Below are 26,978 nucleotides of genomic sequence, written 5' to 3'. Positions count from 1 at the left end.
CTCTTCCTTCTTGATACCATCAAAGTATATAAATACTCTCATGGTATCAAACATATATTTACGCCAATGCCCCTTCCCTTGTTCCTCTTTGATACCATCAAAGTATATTATACTTTGATGGTATCAAATAATTTATTAAGCAATTTCTTCTTGATACCATCAGAATATAATATACTCTGATGGTATCAAACAGTTTCTTCTTGATATCATCAGAGTATAATATATTATGATGGTATCAAATAGTTTCGCTGAAGCACTTGTCTCTTCCTTCTTGATACCATCAAAGTATATATACTCTCTCATGGTATCAAATATATATTTACGTCAATGCCCCTTTCCTTGTTCCTCTTTGATACCATCAGAGTATATTATACTTTGATAGTATCAAACAATTTATTAAGCAGTTTCTTCTTGATACCATCAGAGTATATTATATACTCTCATGGTATCAAATGTGAGAGATAGTTAAAAAATAAGGGGTATGAAAGTAATGGGGTATCCAATGATAAATATTTTTCTTTTTGGGGTATAACAATAATTATCTCAAAAAAATAAGAATAAGACAAAATTATCAAAAGACCAAAATGTGTATGGAAAAGAAAAATGCTAAAAGAAAGGAGCAGATATAGCTTTAAAAGAGGTAGATAGGTAGTGAGTGGGGGAGGAGAGAGGATAAGAAGAATTAAAAAAGGCTAAAAGAGGAGCAAATAGACAACTGATACAAACACACAAAATAAAATACAAAAAAAAAGGCTAATTAAAAGCTAGAAAAAGGAGAGAGGCAGCGAAAGAGGGAGAGGAGGGGAGAGGGGATGAAGATTGGGAGAAAGAAAAGAGAAATGGTAGAAAAAGTAAAGTGTACATAATTATGTAGAGTAAACACATAGCACATGTTTTGTTATACCATGTAAAATTATGTAAATTAAATTACTCCGCAATTATTCCCTTGCTATGAATACAAAAAGACATACACATTTAAATGAACACTCTCTTATTTCATTCTACATGGTAATATGAGTTTTTTGTTATTTTGGTTTTGCTGCTAAAAGTTTGTACGTAATATTTTGTTAAATCGTGGTATCTACTTAGTTATAAAAATTAAGCCACGTTGACTGGGGAAACAAAAACATATATCATCATAGTAAAATAAGTTAATTTTGAATATATAAAACTTGTATTTCTCAGAAAAAATACGTTGTGCGTGAAATATAATAGGCGAGCAAAAATAGGTGACTATCACCCTTGCTGATCAAAAGAAATGCGTAGATCCGAAGATGGTATCAAGCAGTAAACGGGAACTTAAACGTTAAATAAAAGGGGTGGGGGGCTATGAAAGTAAGGAGGTAGTCACTTATAAATAGGTTTCCTTTTTTGGTACAAGGACTTTTTTCCCATTTTTTTATTTGATATGTTTTATAAAGTCATAATATAAGAATTTTTTTTTAATTAGGTGCTCAAATAAATTATAAGAAAACAAACTTTGAATTTAAAATTTAGTAAGAATTGAGTGGATTAAATTAGATCCAATTGTAGCTTATTTTAATTCAACCCATGCCCGTCCAAGTAATATTTAAGTGGGTCAATGACCTATCTACTTGTTAACTCAACTCATTTTGACATTTTCAAATTCAACACAAACTCACCCATTTGATTCATCCTAATGTTATACCTAGTTAAGATACTTTTTTTTAACACATTAGTATGGTACTTTTGACACAAAATAAAAAGGGACAATTTTAAATATATACAATAAATTAATTAGTTTACAACTAATATAACCGTGTTTTATTTATATAAAAAAAATAGTCAAAATCATAAGAAATGTACATTGACTACTCGCTCTGTCCCATATTAGATGGACACTTTCAACTTTACACGGTGATTAAGAAATCACTACTACAGTAGAAGACTTTTATCATTTTGCCCTTTGTTTCTATTAATGCAATATACATAGAGTATAGAAATAGCTAGTATTGAGAATTGTTTACATTCAAAATGTCATATTAATTATAGGGGTAAAATAAAATTTTTTTAATTAATTCTATCTTGATTTAGTAAGTGATCAAATAATATGAGACAAACATTTTTAGTAAGATGTTCATCTAATATGAAACGGAGGTAGTATATAATATAACTTGCTAGAAAATATACAACAACAACAACAAACCCAGTATAATCCCATAATGTGGGATCTGGATAGAAAATATACACTAATTCTATAATATAAATTATTTATATATGAACTATACACTGAATATACATTATGATACACTTTATACATAAAATATACACCGAATATACATAAATATACATCTAATGACCCTTTTTTTGATAATTAAAATGACCAAATAACCACCTACCGTAATTATTCATTTTGTTTCGGGAACTCACATATGCATGGTACATGATGAGTGTTTTTAATTAGAATTGAATTGACAATATACAATTAAATATGAGATTTTGAATATCCACAGTTAAAAGAAGCCCCATTTTTTTTAGGTGTGAGATAGATTATAGTATGAAAAAAGAGAGATTATAGTACAACTACTTTCCAACTAGTACAGAAATGTCAAATATTCAAGAGTGTTAAAATTGACTTGCTAGGATGCTCAAATATCGAACCTTTATGTAACCATGTGAAAGGGCAAACTTGTAAGTGAATTACAATGCAGCTAGCTCTAGTACAAGCTCTAAAACTATGGTCAGATGAGCCAAATATTACAGTGGCAGAAGAAAATCCAAAAAGTAACAGTTAACACCATCTCGAGACGGGAAGAGGAATCTTAGTTCACTAGATTTTTAATGTCAATGCACAAATTTTACAACAGGATACACACTAATATACTTCTTGAGACATTACATAAAAATACAGAATTGAAGCATAGAACCCGAGAGCATTTAAGCCATTTCATGGCAATAATGCTCATATCATATCCCCGCGTATTGGGAAAAAGACCCAAGAAACATTAAATTGAAAAGCCCAACCAGGAAGAAAAAATAAATAGTGAAAGTAACGACAGCTTAATTTGAACTAAATTATTAAAGAATAGGAAAACAAATCTAAGATTTTGAAAATTCTGCAAAATTGGAACTTGTATCTGGAAATGCAGGACAAATGAAATGGTGGTTACCATGAAACCACATACCACAGAGACTTCCCTTCTATCCCGAAATTCCCATAAAACTTCAGCCAGTCAGGTCAGTTCCCCGCGTTCAGAAATTACTTTTGGCAGCTCAGCAAGTGGAAAGAACTCTTCTGATCGGATAAGATTAGTGGAAGGAACTTTACAAGCAATGAACACTGAATCTTTACCATCTTTAGTGGAAACAGCAGGCACAGACAAACTGGCATGTTAAGCTCAACTGAATCCAAAAGATTCATAATCCACCATTTGGACCATTATCTCCCGTCCAAACCTGCTAAAATGATTCAGACACCCCATGAGACAAACAAAGCTCCAGAACAAGCCAGCTCTTTCAGCACCAAAGAGAACCCACCGACAAGAAATTGGAGGTAGGATTTACTTAATTAGCTGGCCAACCACCGCAAATGTTTCTAGTCCTTTCTTTCAGGGGAGGACCTTACTTTTACCAAGTCGCATAATGTCTATCTATTTCGTTCTGTTGTTGTTTGCTTTTCTATTACAGACGAATATTACGCTTGAAGTGTGTGACTATCTCCTAAAAGTTTAACTTGTAGAAAGAGCCCTCTTTATTTACTTATATTCTCAACATGCCCCCTCACGTGTGGGCGTAATTCTTTTTCATGGGTCAAACATATAGAAATTCTTTGTGATTAGGGTGACAGTGAAACTCGATCCTAGGACCTCTGCCTACTCTAAAACCATGATGAAGAGTGTGACCATCCCATCTAAAAGTTTAAGCTATTTGAGAAATCACACTTGCATTTACTTAGTTATATTTTCAACAATTACCATTAGTTTTAGTTGTCAGAACAAGAACATAGCCAACAAAACTATACACCCTTGGCAAATTTCCTCTGCCCTTGAAGCAGCTTATGAGTAATAGAACTAAGCTCCCAGGTGTGACATGACAAGGTGATAAGATAGAAACACTTCCCTCTATGTCAAGGGAGAAAAACTTAGGAACCATAAAAAATCAATAGCTGGATGAAGTCAGCTGCAAGAAGCCTATGTTTTAGTATCTGAACTAGAACATGTTGTTCTACTCTATTATGATTTGTTGCCTACATTTCACTTCAGTTCAGCAAGATTATTCTGTGTGATATTCATTCAACTTTGCACTTCTCTTGGTTCAAAATTACAACATAAAACAGTAACCACACCCGTTCAAGATATATAAAAGAAAACCCTACCTGTATATCTCTTCAGGGAACCATTCCCATTCACAGATAGTGGTACATGCCTCCTCTCTTGACCCAAAGACAAAATCTCCTGCATTCTTTCTGGCCAATCAGAGTTAAGTCTCCTAGCAAAATCCTCAACCTCCCTGTGATATAGAAACTCAAATCAAGTTATCTGTAGAACATGGCATAATTAATCGCATGGCAAGTTAAGAGATGCTTGCCCCAAAAAAGCCACAGCATCCCATGCTGGCGTGGAGGGTTTGCTAGCCACCCAGGGAGGGGGGAATGACCAGATGGTCCCTGTGTGAATGCATCGATATATAAAATTATGTTCAAATTTTCTCCACGTCTACGATAATGTGAAAAAGATTCTCTTCATGTGTTCTGTATGTAGATTTATTTTCTTTTGTTATCCTTTATTTCTATCAATGAAAATTAGCATGAAATGATTTCAGTTGCAATTTATTTAAAATATAATGTTTTATTTTCTAAATTATGAACATGAACATCTTCATCTCTTGAAAAAAAATCATTATATATTTAAAAAAAATAGTTTATCACTTAATAGAAGAAGAGATCTCTCATGCAAGCACAAGGCAAAAGGTAGTGGATACTAATTGCTAAGATGAGCCACACCCAGAAGTAGAGCATCAGTTACACAATTCATATAGAATTTCCTACATCTTCTTAAGCACAAATTAGAATAGCAAGCCCTGTTACATATTTGGGGCTTCTATCAGCAAAACATCCAGTGAGGATAAAATGACAATTTTATATTGATGCAGATTTATCCATTTACTCCAATGTGAAAATAGGTTCCACCTAAAAACATGCTAGCACTGTAATGTCTGCTCCACTGCTGTCTGTTGATTATAGATGTAGGGCTACTGTATTTAAAGGGGATATAAGAGCTAAATAAAGCATAAAAATGTTATATCATACTTTGCATAAAGTTTAGAAAAGAAGAAATGGGATATGAAAGTTAGGTAAGAAATGGATGTCAGATGGGGAAAGGACAGACATGAAAAGGTAAAAAGTTTACTCTTGTCTATTTCATTCAATTTTGTAACATGCTTGGTCCCACTTATGGTGTCAAATCAATATGTTCTAAGAAGTACGATTGGAATATCAATCTCATCGAGATCATCGATCTTGTGCCCATGCTGGGGAGATAGTAGACTCAAAGTTAAGATCCAGAGTTTGACAAGGGAAGCTATATCACGGGCAAAAACCCTCCAATATGCATGGACTTGCACTAATTAACAATTCATGAATTATTAAAGTATGATTTGCAACACTTGCATGCAGCCTCAACAGAAGCCACTGCAACGAGGTTCACTTTGAAACAGTACGATCCAGGAGAAGGGGAGGAAAAGAAAAGAACAGCTTTTCAGGAGTAAAAAGATTTATATCAGCACACAGGTAACTAACACCCAAAAAAAAATCCCTTAACCAAGGAAACAAAAGTAGCTTAATACAACCTCACAAAGAACATAATTCATTCAATAACTTGTAACTACAATGATATGTTCTTTACACATATCCATCTCCAGAGACCATATAACTAGATAAACAAACCTGTCAATTTCTTCCTTCATTGCAGGATCTAACTCATCGTCAATATCACCGTCATCAAAATCAAGTTTGGGTGAAAACTTAACAGATGCAGAGTCTTGCAGCTCAGAAGGTTTACTTGGAGAAGGCACATCACCAGTGTCACCATTCATGCAGCTAGATGTAGGAGTAGAATCCTGAGTACCAATAGAACCAGTCAATCCAACAAATGTCGGAGCGAAACAACAAAGATGCTTAGAAGCAACTTTGTGCGTATCCTCAGCCCCCACCCCCACTCCCCACACCCCAACCAAAAAAATAAGAAAAAGGAGAAAATTCCATAGCTCAACAGATGCCAACCTGATTATGGTTTCCAGTTTCATTATTTGTAGAGGAATTTCTAGCTTGTTCTTTTCTCCTTCTATTTTTCTTTTTACTCTTTGTTGCTCTTGCACTCTTAGAATCTGCAAAATATACCACCATGCTCAGAATTATAAGTATGATAGTCAAACTCAAAGAATCACTCGAAAGAGGCTGAGAAAAAGGTAAAAACGTTTTTTTCCAGATGTTATGTAGGGGCTTAGACAAAACAAAAGGGATATAATTCTCCATAGATCATAGACCTCACAGGAATATGCACATATGTTGATAAAAGTATATGTTCTATAAGAGTTACTAGCCATTGGAAGGCTCAGTCACCATACAAACAACATATCTGATTATAGGGCAGAAAATAATACATCAAAAGTAAAACTTATAAGATTGATCGATAGTCGTGGTCTAAGTCAATAGCAAGTACAGCTACATACAAGGACACACAACTTCATCATTGAAGTTGCAGACTCCACATTATTTTCATAAGAAATACGATGATAAGCATCACAAACCACAATATAAAACCAGAGACACAATGATATCTATATATAAAACATGTGGCCAAGCCAGGCAGCCAAAATGCAACCTCAGCAAACATAATTCTTGGCAATATTATACAGATTATAGGCAAACATGTAAAACACTTCAATTATTTTAATAATGCAACATGACGAAAGTAGAGCGACTCTGCACGAAAAATATAGGATGTTAAGTCTCAATCTTACCTTCATCTACCCCATTTATGAAAGATAGAAGATCATCAACTGATCGTTCATCCACATGCTGCTCTTTTTTTTTTAGAGAAACATCCACATGCTGCTCTTCTTCTACCTCGACATTCTGGAATTACGTAATGAGGTGTTTTTCCATTTAGGGAATAATGCAAATCAGAGTGCATACACAACAATGCATCAATTAGCATCAAGTAACCAATGGCATAAGATACAAGCGCAAGAACCAGATCTCAAAGCACCTTTAATTTCTCTCGTTCTTTTAATTCTTTCCTTTTCCTTGCATAGAGTCGATTGAGAAGACGGATACGTGGATCATCGGTCATATTTCTCAAAGGTTCCAACTTCTCCTCCTAATGAGAAACCATTTCCAAGTGAGAAACACCAACAATATGGGGGGGGGGGGGGGGGGGGGGTATACAAATAATTTCTGTCAGAATATGGACCTCTGTTAGATCATCAGGTAAGTGGAAAGTTTCACGTATTTCCTCGGGAGTTTTGCCCTCAATCATCCGAGCAAGTGCACGACTTGTAAGGTCAACCAGAGGCCTCAGTTGAAGGCTGTCAGCAGCAGATGTCAACTCACATAACTTCTTGGTATCTAACCGGATGAACTTCTCATCAAAAATCTTGCGCTCCTGTGTGCATAAAAGACATCCTTTACACTAAAAAACGAAAAAGAAATGTTGCAATAAACCATGCACATGACACAGGCAAACTAAAATCGTTCCTTTCTGGGAGGGCACTGCATTGTTATTAAGGAAACCAAGAACTGACCTTATTAGAACGGCCAGGAACTTGATGAAACTGACAATAATCCAGTATTAAGCCCAGAATAGCAGGATTGACTCGTTGAGGAAGTGATATGGCATAATTTTTCGAGGATCCCATGCCAGTTTGAAGTACTTCTCTACATATCATCGGGCAAAACATGGCAACCTCTTCCTCTACTTGTTGGATTGAACCATCAGCAGTTTGGAGCCAAATGTAGGACTTCATCTTAACCAATGAACCACAAAGCAATTAAGAAAAAACGGATAACACAAATTGGCAACAGCTTGAAATAGAGTGATATGGAAAGCAACACAAGTACTAGAGATCTCTTCTTTTAAAAAAAAGAAATGCACTAAAGATCTAATGCTCACACCTTGGACTGTAAAACATATGACAGCACTTATTAGGTAGAAATGCACAGAAGATCTAATGCTCACACCTTGGACTGTAAAACACATGACAGCACTTATTAATATTCCCATTCAAAAGGAATTTTGCCCATTCTGAATTAATTAACACACATGATATCCGAAGAATTAAGAAACAATGTCATTCAATGAGCAAATGGATGATGCACCTACGCATTTCATGCAAGCAAACAAGAACGTTCAGACCACAACAAAAAGAAAGAAATTTCAAGGTAATAATAATCATCCTGACAATAGTGACAGCTTTTCAAGCTATATATTATTGGCTTTCAAGTTGGAAATGTGAAGAATAACATTCAAGGGCATTGTTCTATGTTAGTTTTTGAAGCTGAAAAAATAATAGATAATCTTAAAACAAAATGACATCACTAACTAAGAAATATGATTCTGCTTCAAGAAGTATTAGTTTTTGAAGGTCACGAAAATAATAGATCATCTTAACACAAAGTAACACTTATCCCTGAATCAAGGTAACTCATGAGTCGTGACTGAAGTAAATGCAACCCTAAAACCCAGACACAGAGAGCACCAGATAAAAAGAGCCAAAACGGGTAAGAGATTAGTATAGGGAAAAACGTACAGATCGTGTCTCTCTCCTATATAAATATAGTAACAGAGTCATGGAGCCTTTGAATATAAAACTTCTGGTCTTCCTTCATTACATACCTCTGGTTTGACGACCGCCATAGGGCCTTCTAACACTAGGAGATCAAACTGGCAAGATTGCTTATCGGCCTTTGCAAACTAAAGACAAATAAGCCTCAACGTTAAAAGTGCTAATGAAATCGAAATAGGCTAAGCTTTCTTCTCTTCAAAAGACACTTGTCAGACAGAGACCGCAAACCCTTCACAAAGTAACCCTCTCCAAATTCCAGTAAGACAAAATGCATCTTCGACATGATGATTTCATCAGTTTGGAAGCTCTGTACAAAGAAGAACACGGTAGACCAAGATTACATACTTTAGCAATCAATGTAAAATTTTCAAACAGGAATACACACCCCGACAGATTATTAAGAACTCAAAAGGCAAGCAATAGTTGACCAAGAGTCCTTTAAAGGATGATATAAAAAAGATAATAATGTAAAATCACTTCGTTCACTCTTTTGTGTATCTTCAAAACAATAGAACATTGAAGAGAACTAGGAAAAACAGAAGTTAGAACAAAGATGAATTCTTTCCATATGGAAGCTTAATCATCTTTGTTAAAAGCTACTTACACCATGAATTTCTTCAAACATTCCACACGCCATATGGTTTATTCTCCCATTTCATTTTCTTCACATTCCCTCCTCTCAGAGTTAAAAATGCGGTCCAATATCAATTGCTTCTCATTCTATCTTCCTAATACCTCCACGAGGTAGTGGCATGGTCTGCGTACACTCTACCATCCTCAGACCTCACTTAGTGGGATTTCACTGGATATGTAGTTGTTGTTGTTGTTCTATCTTCCTAATACAACCACAAGGGAATTTCATATATCCTGCCTGTCCCCCCATTGCCCGACCCACCTACGTGCCATTGGAGGCATAGATAACTGAAAGGAATTTTGGGAGACCTGAATAGGCAAAAGCCCGCACACATTCTCCACCCTATACAATCTCTAACAATCTTCATGCCATGAATATACAACTACTACACACATCAGTTCCACACATGGGAAAGAACATTGTTTTTGGTCTAATGCAAGTTCTTTAAAGTGACTGGGGCTCAGCAGGAAACAAGCAAATTACTTTTCATATTTTTACTTTTATTGATAATAGTGGTGTCATCTTGCACGCATCTCGACTTTCCACAGGGACGCATGCAAATATATATATATATGCACACACACATACATGTGTGTTTGTGTGTGTGTGTATATATATATATGTGCAGATCATAGTTAGCAATAAGTTGTCTTAGGCAACGAGTTACAATGAGAGGAACTGTAGAGGAATATAGAAGCCTCTGAAAGACTTTAAAAGGGATAAATTTCTTAGTTATTAAAGAGAGAGGGGAGAGGAAGAGACTTTAAAAGAGATCTGTAACTTTCCCTTATTCTTTTTCTTTGGGGTGGGGGGGGGGGGGAGGCTGTTTGGAAGTTGGAAGAGACCCAGCTATTTTCAGAGCTCATTTATAGGACTATAGAAGGCAAAGATACAGTGAAAATCGTTCATAAAAACATCCTGTTATTTTCTGCTAGCTTTCTGTCTTCATATCTGCATCACTTAGAAATCAATTAACATAGTGCAATTGACTTTTTCATTTGCCTCTCGTGCAATTTATTGCTATGATTACTTTGGCTGTTTCAAATCCTCTCAAAGAACATTGGAGAAGCCATTCAAAGCATGGTCACAAAACCAAGTTTCCTGTCAAGTGTTCTTTCATTGAAATCCTTAATTTATGATCCATATGATTTGTATTTACTAAAGCAAAAGATACAAATAGCTTGTTCATGCCAATGCGAAGAATAATCAAAATGAAGAAACAAAATTAAGTTTCAAGGGAGTAAACCACTAAACCAACTAGGAATTTCTTTATTTTGCTCAACATAAAACAAAAGGAAAAAACTAAACTAACAAGGATTATTAGATAGCTAATATTGAGCATCTTAGGTAGATGAACTTTCCTGTCATCATGTCCTTCTACAGCTCATATATGAAATGGATTCGGTTAATGGCACAGAAACTACAGAAAGGCCTGTGAAGGCTGACCCATTGAATTGCAGCTCTTCTAGCAACATCATCCACCTAGCAGTCTTTTCTAAATCCTAATATGTAATACCAAAAAGAGAATAAACTCCCAACTCAATTAACACCCCTTACAGCTGCCCCAAAGCAAAAATATACTAACAGAAACTCCAATCAACAATCTCAAACTAGTTGAGGACAGCTATATGAATCCTCAATATCCATTTAACTCCAAAAATGTCAACTTTATAAAATAAAAAAACATTTAGCTCCATTTAGAGTCGTTTCATTCCAAAGAAGCATGAAATGGAAATGGGTGATAACTTTCAATTGAGATTGAAATGTGTAGTCGTTAAATTGAAAAAATATGAAAAGATGAAGAAAAATTTATGAAAATAAAAATAAAAATCCAATCTTTTTTAGCTTATAACAAGTGGTTATTAGCTAATTACTTGGGAAATTAAGGAATAAAAATTTAAGATAGAAATGAACAGAATAGCATACCTAATTGCGCCAGAGATAGAAGGTGGTAAATAAAAATAAAAATAGATAAGAAAATGATGGAGAAAAAATGGAGGGAGAACTAGGGTTTTGGTTTCTGCAGGTGGGAAGAAAGGGGGAAGAAGGAAAATTTGATTGTGTTTATGAGACTTTCTATATTTCTGCTTTATTTCTGGTAAATTGTGTTCTTCCCACGTGAATCCTCAATTCGCACGTGCTAGTGGTTGTGGCTGGGAACATATGATTTACTTGATCTACTTTTTTTTTTAAGCAATTGTGTTGTGGCGCGTGAATTAGCTTGTGATTCGGTTATTTTATTAGTAATTTTACCTATTTAATTTGAGATAGTTTTATTTTTTTGACAAATATTTAAATCTTGATTTTCAAAATAAGTATTCACTTTATTTGATACAACTCACAGAGAACCACACCTAAAAGCTACCTATTAAGGTTGGAGAGTCCAAGGTTATATAAGTCTCATATCAGCTCTTCATTTAAGCGATGTGGAAATTTTTGGCATTAGGATCATAACAAACCAACATGCATGTGGGGCTTATATAATCTTGGGCTCTCCAACCTTAATAGATAGCTTTTAAGTTGTGGTTCTTCCTAGATTGCACCATTGGTATCAGAGTCAATCATGACCCTTTGTGCCCACCATGCCACGAAAAAGGCTACCTGAGAAAGAGTTACTTAGTTGTGGTAGAGTGAAAGCTGCCTAGGCCGTCGAGGACGACGGATGCGAAGCGTGATGGTATGTTATGATCCTAATGCCAAAAGTCTCACATTAGTTAAATGGGGAGCTAATGTAGAGATTATATAACCTTGAGTTCTCCCGCCATAATAACTAGCTTTTATGGTGTGGTTTTCTTTGATATAAGCCTCACATCATCTCTTTTTCAGGTAGCCCTTTTGGTGGCACGATGGGCACGAAGGGTGATAACTGGCTCTGATACTAATGATGCAAACCCAGAGAGAACCACACCCTAAAAACTAGTTATTAAGGTGAGAGAGCCTAAGGTTATATAAGCCCCACATCAATTACCTACTTAACCGATGTGAGACTTTTGACATTAGGATCATAACATTATTAATTATTATATTAATTTTTCAATACATGATACATGTCTTTAGTGTAAGATTTGTTTAAGTGTAATGTTTCTCATTTTGGAGTTTCTCTTAATTGTTCATAGATTTACGTAGGGAGAATACAACAACAACAACCCAATGAAATCCCACAACGTGGGGCCTGAAAAGGGTAAAGTGTACGCAGACCTTACTCCTACCAAGGTAGGACGGCTGTTTCCGAGAGATCCTCGGCTCAAAAGAATCATAAAAAGAGGTCAGATAAGTCTTAGAAGTTTAAAGCGATATGGGAAAGTAAATAACGAATAATGTAAATAACGAAAGCGACACAGATAAAATAGAGTAATCAAAGTATAGAAAGCAATAGAAAGATACTAACAGAAGTTAGAGCACAAGAAATTATAGTGCGCTAATGCGCCTAATAATACGGAAGAATATCGAGACTATGTACTAGCCTTCTACCCTAATATGGGTCCTCTACACCCTCCTATCTAAGGTCATGTCCTCAGTAAGCTGTAACTGCGCCATGTCCTGTCTAATAACCTCTCCCCAATATTTCTTCGGCCTACCCCTACCTCTTTTGAACCATCCATGGCCAACCTCTCACACCTCCGCACTGGGGCATCTGTGTTTCTCCTCTTCACATGCCCAAACCATCTCAGTCGCATTTCCCGCATCTTGTCTTCCACCGAGGTCACTCCTACCTTGTCCCGAATAGCCTCATTTCTAATCCTGTCGTTCCTGATATGCCCACACATCCATCTCAACATTCTCATCTCGGCTACTTTCATCTTTTAAGTAGGGAGAATATTTGAGTTATTTCCTTCACGAATTTAAAATGCTCACAATGCGTATAATAAGAATCAAGATTAGCCTTGTACAAGCATATTCTATAATTCTTAAAATCATTCATACGAATCTTAATGTATAAAACATATGTTTAAACTATGAAAAATACTTTCTAATAATGATTCAAATTCACCACAACTTATAATATAAATTCAGAAATATAATCCAAAGACGAGTATTTATATACATTTCTTTCCGTAGATGAAGAAATGCTCATATCTCAAAATGGTAAATCCACATCACTTGTATATTGAAGAGAATCAAATGACTGACTTACAAATTTCACATGAGAATTCATATAATTTTCACATTAGAATTCATATAGTTTGAGGCGTACTAGTTGTTCACATGCGGATATTACACTAAAACAATGGACCTTAGATAGTCTCAGATGAGTGTTATAATTACAACACTAGCATTTAAGAGTCGTTTGATAAGATGTATAAACATAATATTGAATAAGATACAATAGTATGAGATTAATTGTGCTAATATTATTTTTTATCGACTGTTTGATTTGTTGTATTAAATAAATAAGACACATTAAAATAGGAATAATATTGAATAGGATATATTAGAACAAAAATAGTGCGTCGTATTGAAATGTCATGATTTACTATTTAACAAAATAGTACTAAATAGAGTCTATTAGTTAACAATAACAACATACCCAGTGAAATCTAGGAGGGCAAGATGTACGAAGACGTTACCTGTACCCCTATCTTTGTGGGGTAGAGAGGTTTCTAATAGACCCTCGACTCAAAAGAAAAAGTAGAAAACAGTACCAAACAAGAAACTAAATAATACTAAAGCTAATACATATATTATTTTCTATAATACCTCCTGCCAAACGACCCCTCTATAGTTCATGAAAAGACCAGTACTTTCCAGAAGAAAAAAGACTACAAATGTTGTTTACACTAAGCTTCAATCCTGCACTAAAACCCTGACATTTCTAGTTCTACGACTTAGTAGTCAGTGAGTTGAACCACAAGGTGGGACATTATCAATAAATTACGGCTAATCGAACTCATTATGGAACATAATGCAGACATCAACTGAGGAAGAAAGGATCGGATCTCGAAATAAGACGATATAGGCAACCTTTCCTTGGTACGTTCTACGCTTTCAAGCCTCTACGCCTCCAACGGAAGGCTGTTTTTCATCCTTTTCAGCATTTTCTTCCTCGTCCTCTTCATCAGCTTCATCGACTAACCTAGTGAGCTCATCCTGGATCATATTCTTCACAGATGTCTTTCTGGGTGTAAGATCTGTAACATACCGCTTGGCTGAAAAAAAGACAATATTAACCAGTTGGATTCCAGAATTGTATTGCTATGGCCTCGCAGCGGATGTAATATCAAGTTTTTCAAACTATTAACTTAGTCAACACCGCGTACTTTGTATAACCAAAGAACAGAAAAACCTTTTTACAAGACACCAAGTATCTTCACAATGTCGGTAAAGGTGGCCTGCAGCATAAGCAAATGATGTCAGCCATAAAGGAAAATAAACTTTGGAATATCAATTCCCGTTCTGGGAACTATGATCACCAAAATGCGAAGGATGAAACACCATCTTGAAATGGTCAAACATGTCCTCTATTTTTTTTCCTTTCATTCCGGGTAATGGTGGTGTCCTAGCCCCAACTCGCACACAGCTCGACTATTATATCGGGAGCCTACTACCTCCCATCATTGATATCAAGTAACTCTATCTACTAAAGCTTAGATAGATGGGAAAAACAACTCCTTTTTAAATTCTCATGGAACATATAAATAGGAGATTTGACAACCGAGATCTAATAATGAGAGAAACAGAGTGCGATGAACTTATGGACCCCACAACGTAATAAAAGTTCATTCCTTACTTCTTTTAGAACTTCACAAATAGCACTTCTGAGTTCATCATCCCTTGGCTTCAATTTATCTGCTTTCTTATGGCCCTTTTCATTCAGAACTTTTTTACCTGCACAATCAGATAAGCTAATAAAGAAAGGATTTAAGCAAAAAAATAAAAATACATAAACAAAGAAAACAATTTCAGATGGATACACAACACACATAACGAAGAAATTTATGAAGATACTCATATACAAATCATTGATCATCTTGATGAGAATTTTTGGGAGTACACACAAATGGGAGTAAACAATGATTCTCACCAGTATTGTCTTTTGAACTAGGCTTCTTTGTGTAGATTTTTTTCCCTTAACCACTTCAGTAGTTTTCTTCTTTGAATACTCTTTTGGATTTGCATCATTGTCATCATTTTTCTTTGAGCCTTTGATGAATTTGAAGGTGTTTTCTTGGTTGGAAGGCTTGGTCTTTTAAAGACTGGATTTTCTTGGTTTTAACTTCTCCGGCAGGTTCCTTATTTAACAATGATTTACTTGAACTTTGCTTCTTCTTCTTCTTGTCCTTCTTGGATTATTCTTCAGATCTACCATCTTTCTCCTCACTTTTAGCTTGATTTGACATCATCATCTCATCATCTGATCTCTCCTGAACATCATTAACCTTCATCATTTCAGGTCTCTCCTCCTAATCATCTTTTGGTTCATGCACAATCTTCTTCTTGTGTTTCTGCAGAACATACCAGACACAGATATCATGATAGGAGAAGTCCCCACAAACACAATTACATAGTTGGCGAGTCTCCTTTTTTCTTCTAGATTTTCTCTGGTTTCTGTTTAAAATTTGATTCCTTGAGCCGAGGGTCTATTGGAAATAACCTCTCTACCTGCCAAGGTAGGCTAAGGTCTTGCGTACACTCCACGCTCCTCAGACCCCACCTGTGGAACTATAATGGGTATGTTGTTGTTGTCTATTTAAAATTTGAAAGAATGAAACAACCTCAAATGCAAAAAGCTAAATACACCATTTAAGAGTTCACAAAATCCCAATACCCAAGCACTTCCCATACTAGACAAAGTGAATAATGTCAGACATGTATAACATGTGTCCTGGCATGAAAAACTGTAACCTTTTGTTCGATAACTTTTTTTTCTCTTACCGGGAAGCTAAAAGCTTTTGCACTCTCGTCCCCAGATCAGAACTCAGTAGAGGTTCTGAGAGAAAGCCACATCAATCAGCAGAATTAACAACTTCAATACCAGTAAGCTCGATAACGTGATTTGACGTCTCAAATCTCAAGGGTGTAAACCAAGTGCACTAAATAGAAGGTGATAGCAGGTGAGACTAGAGGAAGATTGTGTCTCATATTTAGTAAGCTAGTCAAAGATTAAAATCATTCAGTAGGTGATGCCTTGCAATTAAATCAAGCTCAAAAGTTAATAAGAAACAGTGACACCTTAGTTGAACCTTCCAAACTGCCAAGTGTTGACGAAGGACTCTTTTTGCTCGCTCTTTCACGCTTCTTTCCTTTACTTGACTGTTCAATGCACCAGGGGTGAATAAGTATGCTATGCAACGGGAATAAGTCACAAATACTTCATTGCAATCAAAAAGGTTGTGCAACTAACCTGGTCCTTTTCAGCAAGCAACTCCAATGTGTAGAATGAGGAGCATCTAAAAATTCCATCAACTGTGATTCTAAGTCTTCTTAAAACATAAAACACAGAACTAGTTGAGAATCTATTAAGGAAGTTTGCAGACAAATGCTTAACTAGTGTCGGTCTGTTAAGAGATGCTTCATATGGTCTGAAGTGACAAGTTTAGAACCAGCGTGTCAAATTTTTAAGAAAAAACATACGAAACAATTGTCTAAGTCAAAATTTTTGAGAAGAAGAAATATTTACCCTGTCATAGGTATACCCTCAAAAGATAAGTCACGAACACACAGAAGAAATAACTTATGACATATAAAGCTTAATATGCTGTGGTAATATGTGAACACACCTTTCTTGATGTAGCCTTGTCAATAGGTATATTAGATACATCACATAATTCCAACGGCTTTTCTTTTAAGCACTTGTCAAGCTTTTCTTTTACTTTCATCTTTTGTTTTTCCTGCAAAAACAGTTACTAGTCTAAGGCTCTGAGCTCAAGATTTTTGATCATTATAACGAAAATTACTCAAATCAGATTAAGATCCCAACAATTAGACAGTGAACAAGATATATAGACAGCCTTACATGAGCAAGCAATGAGAAACTTTATATTCAAATCCTCCCAATCCCAACCTGCCATACCCATACCTGGCATAAACCAAAGAAGGAAGAGTTCTCTCTCTGAATAACTTCCTATAAACAAGACTCATTGATTACCTCATTTTCATGCCACATAAAGCCAGAGAACTGTGAAATATTACTCTTGAATTGAGCTGCCTGCAAAGGACAATAACTATAAACACCAAGTATCAACTGAAAGAGAGTAAAGAAGAAATAGAGAGCAAATAGCATATTGTCTTTTAAGCATTCTTGAAGATGTTTCTTAACTCCATGAGTCGGGACATGGGGAGGAAGTGATCCAATACTAATACTGAAAACAAAACATTATATTAGTAATGCAAAGTTGTATGCCAAAACCAAACGAGCCATAAGAGTTAATTCCAACCAAAATTGGAGAATTGGAAACATGATTGTCTGAATAAAGCTCAGGATTACACCCTAAAATGGACATGAAACATGCATCAGGAAGATCATAGCTTCCTTCTTCTCTCAAATACCTGTTGAGGTACTTATAGAAGAGAAATCAATAGCAACACAGAAGACACCTTTCCTTTGTCAGGAAGTGGGAATTAAGATGTAGGTCATATAATTCAGCATGTCAACCAGAACACCACTGGGTAAGCAGAAAATGATACAATAAAAGAAACCAATCTACAGCAATAAGCTATAAATCAAAACGTCACCTTTCCTCGCCGTCCAAAGAGAATTGTGTGTAGCAATTTGAGAGTGTCATTAGTCCTTCTTTTGGATAATTTGTATGCCACTGATAACATAATATTTTGCATCAACACATCATAGGAAAAACAATAGAAACACACAAGAAAATGGAAACTCGCAGAATAGCAAACCAATGTTAGATACACCAAAGAAGTTAGGTAACAAAGTCTTGGAGACTAGGACCCTCCAATTACAATATTCTCATACATGACAGGACAAATGAAACTGTGATTCAAAGGAAAAGATAATCAAGTTAGATGGGTAACAAAGCCAAGATTAAATCAAATACCTATTGTTGTAGTATGTACACATACAGAAAAGAAGGTAATATTAATAAAAGTCATGAGTCAGATCAAGATTCATGCATATCTAAGAGGACCACTAGTTGGATATAGATAAACCTACATACAACTTAAACGAGAACAAGATAAAATCAATGTAGGTAGTGGTCTATCTTTCGTCACATTTTAACAGATTGAACTACTATTTGTCTCATTTTCCCCTTTTCCTCCTCTATTCGATGGGAAACGAAAGCTTTACCCCAACAAAAACAAACATCTCACAGAGCCAAACTTACAACATATAGAGCGAGTAAAATACTTCCAATACCAATTATAATTAGTCATAATCAGAGTCATATAAATTTGAACAATTATAAATGGTACTCACTACAATTTGTCTATCCAATAAAACAATCGAAACTGGGTGAAGCAGCTCATATAGGTTATATGCTTTTCATTTTCTTGTAGTTTCTTACTGTACATTACAATCCACCATATGTTTCAGTCCCAACAATCAACTTGGTGGATAGGTTGTTTCATGCTGCTTAACCCTGGTAAGTAAATACTCATGTGCTAAATCAAGAACAAACAATTAGGAAGTAAGATTGTACTGCGTGCATAAGAAAAAACAAAGCAGAAATAACATCTAGAACTGGTATCTATCTCAAGATCTATATTCAGCGGGAAATGTGAGCATTTCAAAGAACACGTGCTACAATCAGTGGACTAGTAAGTAATATACCATTTGGGATATCTTTCAGCAGTTCCACGACCCTACAAACAAGATAAATCATAAAGTCAATTTCATAAACAATCATAAATTTGCAGTCCGGACCCAAATCATAAAAGGGGGATAATGAGAACAAAGTTGCACTGGCATCATGGACCTTTTCAATATAGATTTCCTTGGTGAGTTCTCCTTCAATAGATGCAACCAGCCATTCAACAGATTTCCGTTGATGTACAGGGCGTACAATTGTTGAAGCCAGAGGTGTTTTAGGCTCCAGTTCCTTCTTGTCCTCCAATTTTCTTTTCCTCTTACGGTCTTTCTTCTGAGCACCACTCTCAGATTTATCACTCTCCTTTGATCCTTTCTCAACTTCATGCTATTCAGGGCTTTCTTTTTCCGCTTTCTGTACATTGGCTACATCTTCAACCTACTCTTTTATCTTTATCTGGTATTAAGAAAAACCTTAAACAGTTAACAATTAGTAATCCGATAATAAAAAAATTAAATAATTACCAAAACCGCTAAAGCAATAACCCATTATGTATAAATCAATAAAATTTTTTTGATTTGATTTATTTATTTCGGTTTTGTTTTGAACAACCCTAAGTTGGAGATAGTTGTTCCTTTGACAAAAGGATTGCAAGTAGACTTGATGAAATTTATTAGACTTCAAGACCCATGATTCCTATCATTTTAAAAAATTGATGCATTTAGAGTCTATTTGGATTGAATTTTGGCTTATAAGCCGAAAGTCATAAGTTAGAAGTGTTTATAAACACTTAAGCATTTCTAACTTATAGTTTTTAGCTTATTTTTATCATTTTTAAAAATTTACCTAAATACTCCAGAAGTGATTAAAAATTATTTTGTTTTAAAAACACTTAAAATAAGTCAATTCAAATAGCCAGAAGATTGTGTCTGATGAACATCGTGGAATGAGAGAAACTCAACATGTTTTGAAGGCAAAAGGACCAACAGCCAGAAGATTAGAACCAAATGCCTTAGTTTACTTTATTTTTGGTGTAAACATGATATGGTAGGAAATACAGTGGACACAGTTGACTTCAGTGTAACTTGTAAAGTTTTTTATTGAGTAGTCCTCACTGAGGAAAGTGAACACACCATGTGTGGATTGTAAAATGATCCTCGTCATTTTTCGGTGATGAGTTTTTTGTGAATACAAAGTTACTTTTACTAAAAAAAATAAGTCAATCCAAACAGGCTCTTAATATATTGTTCTAGGAGAGTTTTTCTATGCCCAAATCGAACTGTTCGTTCTTAGTTATGGTTCTTGCTTAATAAGGCTTCATTTTTGAATTCAATCCATTAATTTTTCTCTAAGGAGCAGATGACCTAATCAAAGAAGGAATATGTCTTGACAGCCTCCGAGGACGTCACGACGTATTACTTAGTTTCTCACTTTTTGTTTTCCTTTTGACTAGTACAAGCCCTCATTCATCAGTCCATGGATCGACTGTTGACAAGAAAATAAGCATCCATGTTCTATGGAGTATGGAGTGCATCATATAAACTTAAAGGCAACTCCTTTTGCATTCATTCATCATTGTGTCTAAATTTAACCTGTCTTGAATCAACTTCTGAATGCCTCCATGGAATACAATAGATTAGTCTCCTAAATCTAGAAGGTCAATCATAACAAATCTACGAAAAAGTTACGATATGGCGAAGCTGAACAGTAAGTGCTGATAAAAAAATCTAAGTTAGGATTAAAATTTATATCATTACAAAGTTTATGGAACATCTAAGGGGTCGTTTGTTTGAATACAAGTTACGATGGAATTAGTTATGATGTGATAAGTTATGTTGGATTAGTTATAATGGATAAGTTATGCTGAAATTATTTCTTATTAAGTGTTTGGTTTGTTGTATTCAAAATAATATGCATTTCATAAATTTTAAGAATAGGTTGTTTGTTTACAAAAATACTCTTTATTTAGTTTTTTATATTTTCTTTCCAAGTTTTAGTTATTCAATATTCATTCTTAAAATAAAACTTCCATCTCTTTACCTTAAATATTTTTATGCGTGTATTTCCATGATATCAGTATGTATTTTAAAAAAAACTTTCATCTTCTTTAATTAAAAAATAGAATTTTCATTTTAAGTTTATTAAAATAAAAAATGATTTATGAGAAATCAAAATATAAATAAACATAAGAATTAGTCAAATAAATTTATAAATAAAAATTATATTATATAGTGTAATTTTTTAATAGAAAAAATATGAAGAATTATCATAAAAAAGGTCAAATCCATCAGTGGCCCCTTAAAGTTGGCACCAACTTTCACTTAGACACCTAAATCAGGAGATGTTCATTTTAGACACCTAATGTAAGGGTCTGATGTGTTATATTGACACTTTTTTTACAATCACCAAAATATATTAAGTGCGTGTAATACACTCGTCTGACGTGTCAAAAGCAGCAAATTAAATAAAGACACGTGGCATAAAAAAATAATTATCAAATAATATCTTTTGAATAGAAAAAAATGACCAATAATTTAATGACACGTGGTATTTTTTTTATCCAAAAAAATAAAAATTAACAATTATTAACCCCCATCCACTCCGCTATCATCTTCCCAACCCCAACCCCACCCTAACACCAACTCCTTCTCCACCCCGCCGTCATCTTCTCCAACCCACCCACCCCAACCCCAACCCCACCCAACGCAATACATACATCCAAGTTAATACAAAAAAACAAGAACAAACAAGTTCAATAAAAATTTATCTCTGTATAAATTTTTTTGGTTTTGATTAATTCAACAGATAGAAATTATGGCTGCTTCTGATTTTGTGAGGTGTTTTTTGCATTTTTCATACTTTTTCAATTTTGTGAACTTTCATATGAAAATTTCATAGGCTCGAGTAGTTCTCATAATCCCTATGATGAATTCTCACCTGAAACTATGGATGAAAAAAGCAAAAGATTTTTTCAAGTAATTTCAACAGATTATCGATCACATAAAAAGAGTATAGATTTAGTTAGGGGTGTACGTGGATCGGGTTGGTTCAATTTTTTTACAAACCAAACCAAACTATTTGTGTCGGATTATTAAATCTATAAATCAAACCAAATCAATAAAAGTCGGGTTTTTCGATGTTAATTTTTCTCGGATTTTTTTGGATTTTTTGAGTTTTTCAATTTTTTTGGATTTTTCGAGTTTCTCGGGTTTTTTCATAGTATCTAATAAAAAGTACAGAGCAGTACTTCTTAAAAAAAGTTCTAGTACAAAATATCAACATATAAGATGGAGGCAGAACACTTTTTGAAATTTTAGCTTTATAATATAACTTTATAAGATGACTTTTTTTTGTATATTATTTAGATGGGCTTCTCAAGTCCAAATCTAAATGTAAGAAAGAAAACAAAAATTATAAAAAATATTTATAAATTATATTTTAATAAATATTTTTATGTATAACATAATTTAAAAGTAGTATATCTATAATCGGGTCGGTTTGAGTTCGGTTTGACTTTTTTTAGTTAAAACCAACCCAACCCTATAATGATCAGGTTTTTTTCCAAACACCAAACCAAGTCAAACCAAACCACTAGTCGAATTTTTGTTCCGTTTTATCAGTTTGGTGCGTTTTATCGATTTGCCATGTACAACCCTAGATTTAGTATATTATATAAAAAAATAGCTACACAGTGAAAAAGAAAGGGAAAAAAAAGGATGGGTTTTTTAGGGGCACTTGCTAGTCTTCTTCTACCGCTAATAATGGAGGTGAAAGTTTACTGTTAAAATAAAAAAGAACAACAACAAAAAAAAATAATATATTTTTTAAGAAAAACAACTTCTACGCACCTCAGAGAGGTGGAAAACACGCGAGTTGCCAACTGTCAAAAAAGTGTCAAGATGACACATTCGACCCTTACTTGAGTGTCTAAAATGAACATCTCCTGATTTAGATGTCTAAGTGAAAGTTGGTGCCAACTTTAAGGGGTCACCGATGGGTTTGACTCATAAAAAATAAGGAGTGAATGTTGTTATATATGATATTAAAAATAATGTAAATATATATGAATGTGAAAAGTGGGGTATAAAAAATATTTAAAGGAATATATTTGTCATTTACCTATTTTATCCCGGAATTAGTATACCACCCAAGAGGAGGAATAACTTATTCCGGTACTATTTATTAATTTCGGAATAAGTTATCCTGAACTTGCCAACCAAACATCAACTTAAGTGCCACTATAATTTACTCCCGGAATTATTTGGTATTATCCTTCACCCCAAACGACCCCTAATACTTCTATTAAAGAAAATCACAAACAATTTTGTTTCAAAAAACAAAAAAAACTGTTTATGTTTCATAAAAATCACAAACAATTACAATACAAAATCTATGCAAAATTTTTGAAGGATTGCTATCTGAGCTAGAAAGATTTGACGCTCACATCTCCCTCATTTCTAGTGATTTTGCCAGATGCCCAAGTAGGATGATGAGAACTTACTAGTTAAATAGTGTCATCGAAGGAGCAGATAATATGTCACTAGTGGGGAAAATGTATTTCATCTTCTCGTAACGTACAAAGGGCTTATAAGAGATCCACTGACGAAATATTGATGAAGCCTAAAATCTAGTTTTTGAAATCTTAGAGTTGCTTCCATACATAACATTCAAGAACTTAAGACATCTATCGGTGCTCTAACCCAGATCGATTATGCAGGTCCAACAGTTGTTCAAGCAACACAAAAGACCACTTGTCCTCAACTTGCGCAAATACCTTCTGATTGAGAGAATCTATAATAATACTAATGTTACTAAAACCATATACCCGATGACCATCTTGCATCCTGCTAGGCTTAGGCTTGAACAACAAACCATTCTCTTGAGCATGAACTTCAATAACTTCTTTTATGGTCATGTCAACCCCCACCACCTGTACCATCCATTTGGATACCACTGTTAGAGCCCACAGAAGGGCGGGATTGAGCTTGTGCTGCTGCTTTTTTCTAAGTCTCAAATTGCCTTTGTTCAAGAACCCTAAGATAACTTATATTCTCCCTCAAACCAGGTCAAACCACCTCCAAGCCTTCTACAGCCTGGTTCATCATGTCTAGAGCTAGATTGAGTCGATAGCAAACATGTTCATTTGCCTGAAGTTCATGCTGAATAAGTTCCTTCCAACCCAAATACCATTTCGTCACTTCTTCAAAGTCGGGTTTGAGCATAACCAGTGGCATAAAACTTCTTTCCACTTGTTTAAGAATATATCTAGTATGGGAAGCATGTGATGGATGGGAATAGCAATAGCCCAAGTACGAACCCAATAGAACTGATCAAGGTTCTGATTTGCTGGATTTATTTGGAATTCATGCATCACTACTAACAACTTTGGAACAATAAACCAGACCATTAGTTTTTCCCAGTTAATTGCATCAAACACAGTTTTCCAAGGAGACAATATGTAGTATGCAGACATATCACTTGGGTGCCAAGCATGCAGTGCACTTTCTAAACGTTACGTATAGTATGGTAGCAGCTTTCCAATCTTTGACCCAATAAGGGCAACCATAGATGAACCCAGGAATGGATTGGAACTGTTTCTCGACGTGGATCCTAGTAGTCCACATCAGCTGATAACTTGGACAAAATAATGTTTTCCACTATTGTCTGAAGGGCTGAAGAAGGCAACAACTTCTCCCAAGAATCCAAAAAATGAAGCATTGGTTCAGGGTCCCTAGCCTGCCAGGTATTGGTGTCGGATATTCTAACAGCAGGGAACACAACTTCCATAAATAGTTAAGTATAAGGAGATGCAGCATCAGATATAGCAAAGATGTCATCACCTTGCAGAAGCTCCTTCCACAGCGAAACCACTTCCAATCCATGTGTTGGAGTTTGAAGTGGATCCCATCTCTGAAAAATTTGAATAAACAAAGGCGCTATATGAGCACGCTATGCTTGACAAGTTACAGAGTGTGTATTCCTCAGCATACTCTGCTTTTGCAAGTCTGCAAATGCTTTTGCAAGGGAGTCTAGGGTCAGGGTACCAGATGTGCTCTCTTCCCCAATCCGGTCCAATCCACCAACAATCTCTTCCATATTATCAAACTGCTTTTTTTGGCGAGCTGCCTCAGCTTGAAGCTTCTCCTTCTCATTTTGCAAAGCAGCAACTGTCTCCATCTCATTTCTCAAATCACTATCAATTTTTTGTATGTCAAGTTCTGCCAAATTCACAATCAACCTGCTATTATGCTAAAGTTCGGGAATTGGAACATCACTTTACCTTGCTTTATCTTCAGCATTCAAGTTCTCCAAATTCGTCAAGACTCGAACCTGTGGACCTCTCATATCAAACACCCTCTGAATAGTTTCCAGGCCTTTCTCCTGTATTTTAGCTAACAACTCTTCAACTGTAACATAAACCTTTTTCACTTTTTTAGCTTGCTTTGACCAAAGCTTCTCTTTTGATCGACCTTCCACGGATAGTATAGCAGGAAGAGAAACAGGCTGCTTTCCATCTGATTCTTGAAGAGCTGGTGCACTACTAGTCTCCTTATAGTCATTAAATCCCATCCCCATATTCTTCGGCCTCAGCTTCGCCTCTATTGGAGCCACAATTCCTTGCTCATTTTTACCCAATCCACCTCCTTTATAACCCATATTCTCAAGCAACTTCATCCCAATCCCCTTGGTAAACTTCTCAAACCCACCAACATCCCCACCAGATTCCCTTCTCCTCTCTGATTCAGAAGATGATTTCTTCGCCAACATAGACTTCTCTTTCTCCTTTTCCCTTTCCTTCTCACGTCTTCAAGTACCTTTTTTAATCTTCCTACCAAAAGCACTAGGCAAAAAGTTTGCCCCATTAGCTTTAACCTCATCATCCTTATCATTAACCGAACTACTACTAGTACCAAATTCAAGGCCGCTAACAGAAGCTGCCCCAAATCCCAATCCTAAACCTTTATTCTCATCTTCTGGCATAATTTGCTCGTCATTATCCTTTTTCAAATTCTGATCAATTTCTTTGTTAGGCATAATAATTCCAGTTGATACAAAATGAGCAGGTTTAGTTAGGTAAGGTTTTGATGAAAAACCTTTTTTCCTCTTCTTAGATGATGATCCTTCATAGTCAAAATCACTATCACCAGAAGAAAAAACACCATAGAGTGTATCATCCTTGGTTTGAACTTGCTTTTTCTCTTTTCGTTTCTGATAGTAGAATTCACCACCGATCCACTGTTCATCTTCAAAATCGTTCTTCATACCAAACCTTTCCATTTCCTGATAATCATCCATGTTGTTCAACTTGATAAAGAAAAGACGTTGACAAAATCGCCGATCACCGATCGCCAGATAAAGGAGAGAAAAATGAGAGGATGAAATTAGGGTTACGCTTCACTTCACTTTTTGAATTTTAAAACTGGGCTGAGCCCGTCAGGTCAGGTTGTTAAAATCAAAAGGACCATTTACATAAATAATAGGGCAATTTTTGTATATAACCTGTAATGACCCTTAAGGTCATTTCTGGAATTTTTATAAAATGATTATTTTATGCCTCTTTTTAGTTTTTCCAAGTCGTTTCTGATTAGTATCAGATGTTGATTTTTAGAAAATTCTATGCAAAGTTAAGACTTTAGAAATTTTGAATTTTCATAAGCTTTAAATATTAAAAAGTGGTATTTGGGGTCAATCAAAGCTACAGGTCTCGAAATAGAATTTTGTCGATTTCAGCATCTCAAAAATATCAAAATTGGCTTAGGAGACTTTACGGAATCAGTTTTGGAATTGTAATGAAGATTTGAGGCCTTGAGTTGAGAATTTGAGGATTTTAA

The 26,978-nt window shown here is 35.1% G+C and overlaps 1 protein-coding gene and 2 pseudogenes across 2 annotated transcripts; all 3 read right to left on the bottom strand.

The window, feature by feature from the left end:
* Window positions 1-2,766: 2,766 nt before the first annotated feature.
* LOC129899402 (SKP1-like protein 21) lies at window positions 2,767-11,490 on the bottom strand. Of its 2 annotated transcripts, none has more exons than XM_055974357.1 (10): window positions 11,366-11,490; window positions 8,856-9,112; window positions 7,765-7,986; window positions 7,434-7,625; window positions 7,230-7,340; window positions 6,982-7,096; window positions 6,242-6,345; window positions 5,906-6,078; window positions 4,337-4,470; window positions 2,767-3,420 (listed from the first exon to the last, which is right to left on the bottom strand). In XM_055974357.1, exons 2-10 carry the CDS (start codon window positions 8,874-8,876, stop codon window positions 3,401-3,403), a joined length of 1,092 nt encoding a protein of 363 aa, XP_055830332.1. In that variant the 5' UTR covers window positions 8,877-9,112; window positions 11,366-11,490; the 3' UTR covers window positions 2,767-3,400. The 2 variants fall into 2 exon arrangements, with proteins under 2 accessions (XP_055830332.1, XP_055830334.1); XM_055974359.1 differs by having other exon boundaries at window positions 2,767-3,417.
* A 2,591-nt stretch (window positions 11,491-14,081) lies between these two features.
* On the bottom strand, window positions 14,082-23,054 carry LOC129899980 (DEK domain-containing chromatin-associated protein 4-like; annotated as a pseudogene).
* A 426-nt stretch (window positions 23,055-23,480) lies between these two features.
* Window positions 23,481-26,584, bottom strand: LOC129900680 (septin and tuftelin-interacting protein 1 homolog 1-like; annotated as a pseudogene).
* Between the last annotated feature and the right edge of the window lie 394 nt (window positions 26,585-26,978).

The sequence above is a fragment of the Solanum dulcamara genome, chromosome 8 (assembly GCF_947179165.1).
Source record: "Solanum dulcamara chromosome 8, daSolDulc1.2, whole genome shotgun sequence".
In the NCBI taxonomy this organism is placed as follows: domain Eukaryota; kingdom Viridiplantae; phylum Streptophyta; class Magnoliopsida; order Solanales; family Solanaceae; genus Solanum; species Solanum dulcamara.
Note: the sequence above shows the minus strand (reverse complement) of the source record. Positions and strands in the feature narration are given on the sequence as shown.

Excerpts from the sequence above, each read along its gene's own strand:
- LOC129899402 (XM_055974357.1), bottom strand. The coding sequence starts at position 8,876 with ATGGCGGTCGTCAAACCAGAG. Across the intron at positions 7,987-8,855 it reads TGGCGGTCGTCAAACCAGAG|ATGAAGTCCTACATTTGGCT; the intron begins GTATGTAATGAA and ends TCATTGGTTAAG. Across the intron at positions 3,421-4,336 it reads TTCCCTGAAGAGATATACAG|CAGGTTTGGACGGGAGATAA; the intron begins GTAGGGTTTTCT and ends GAATCATTTTAG.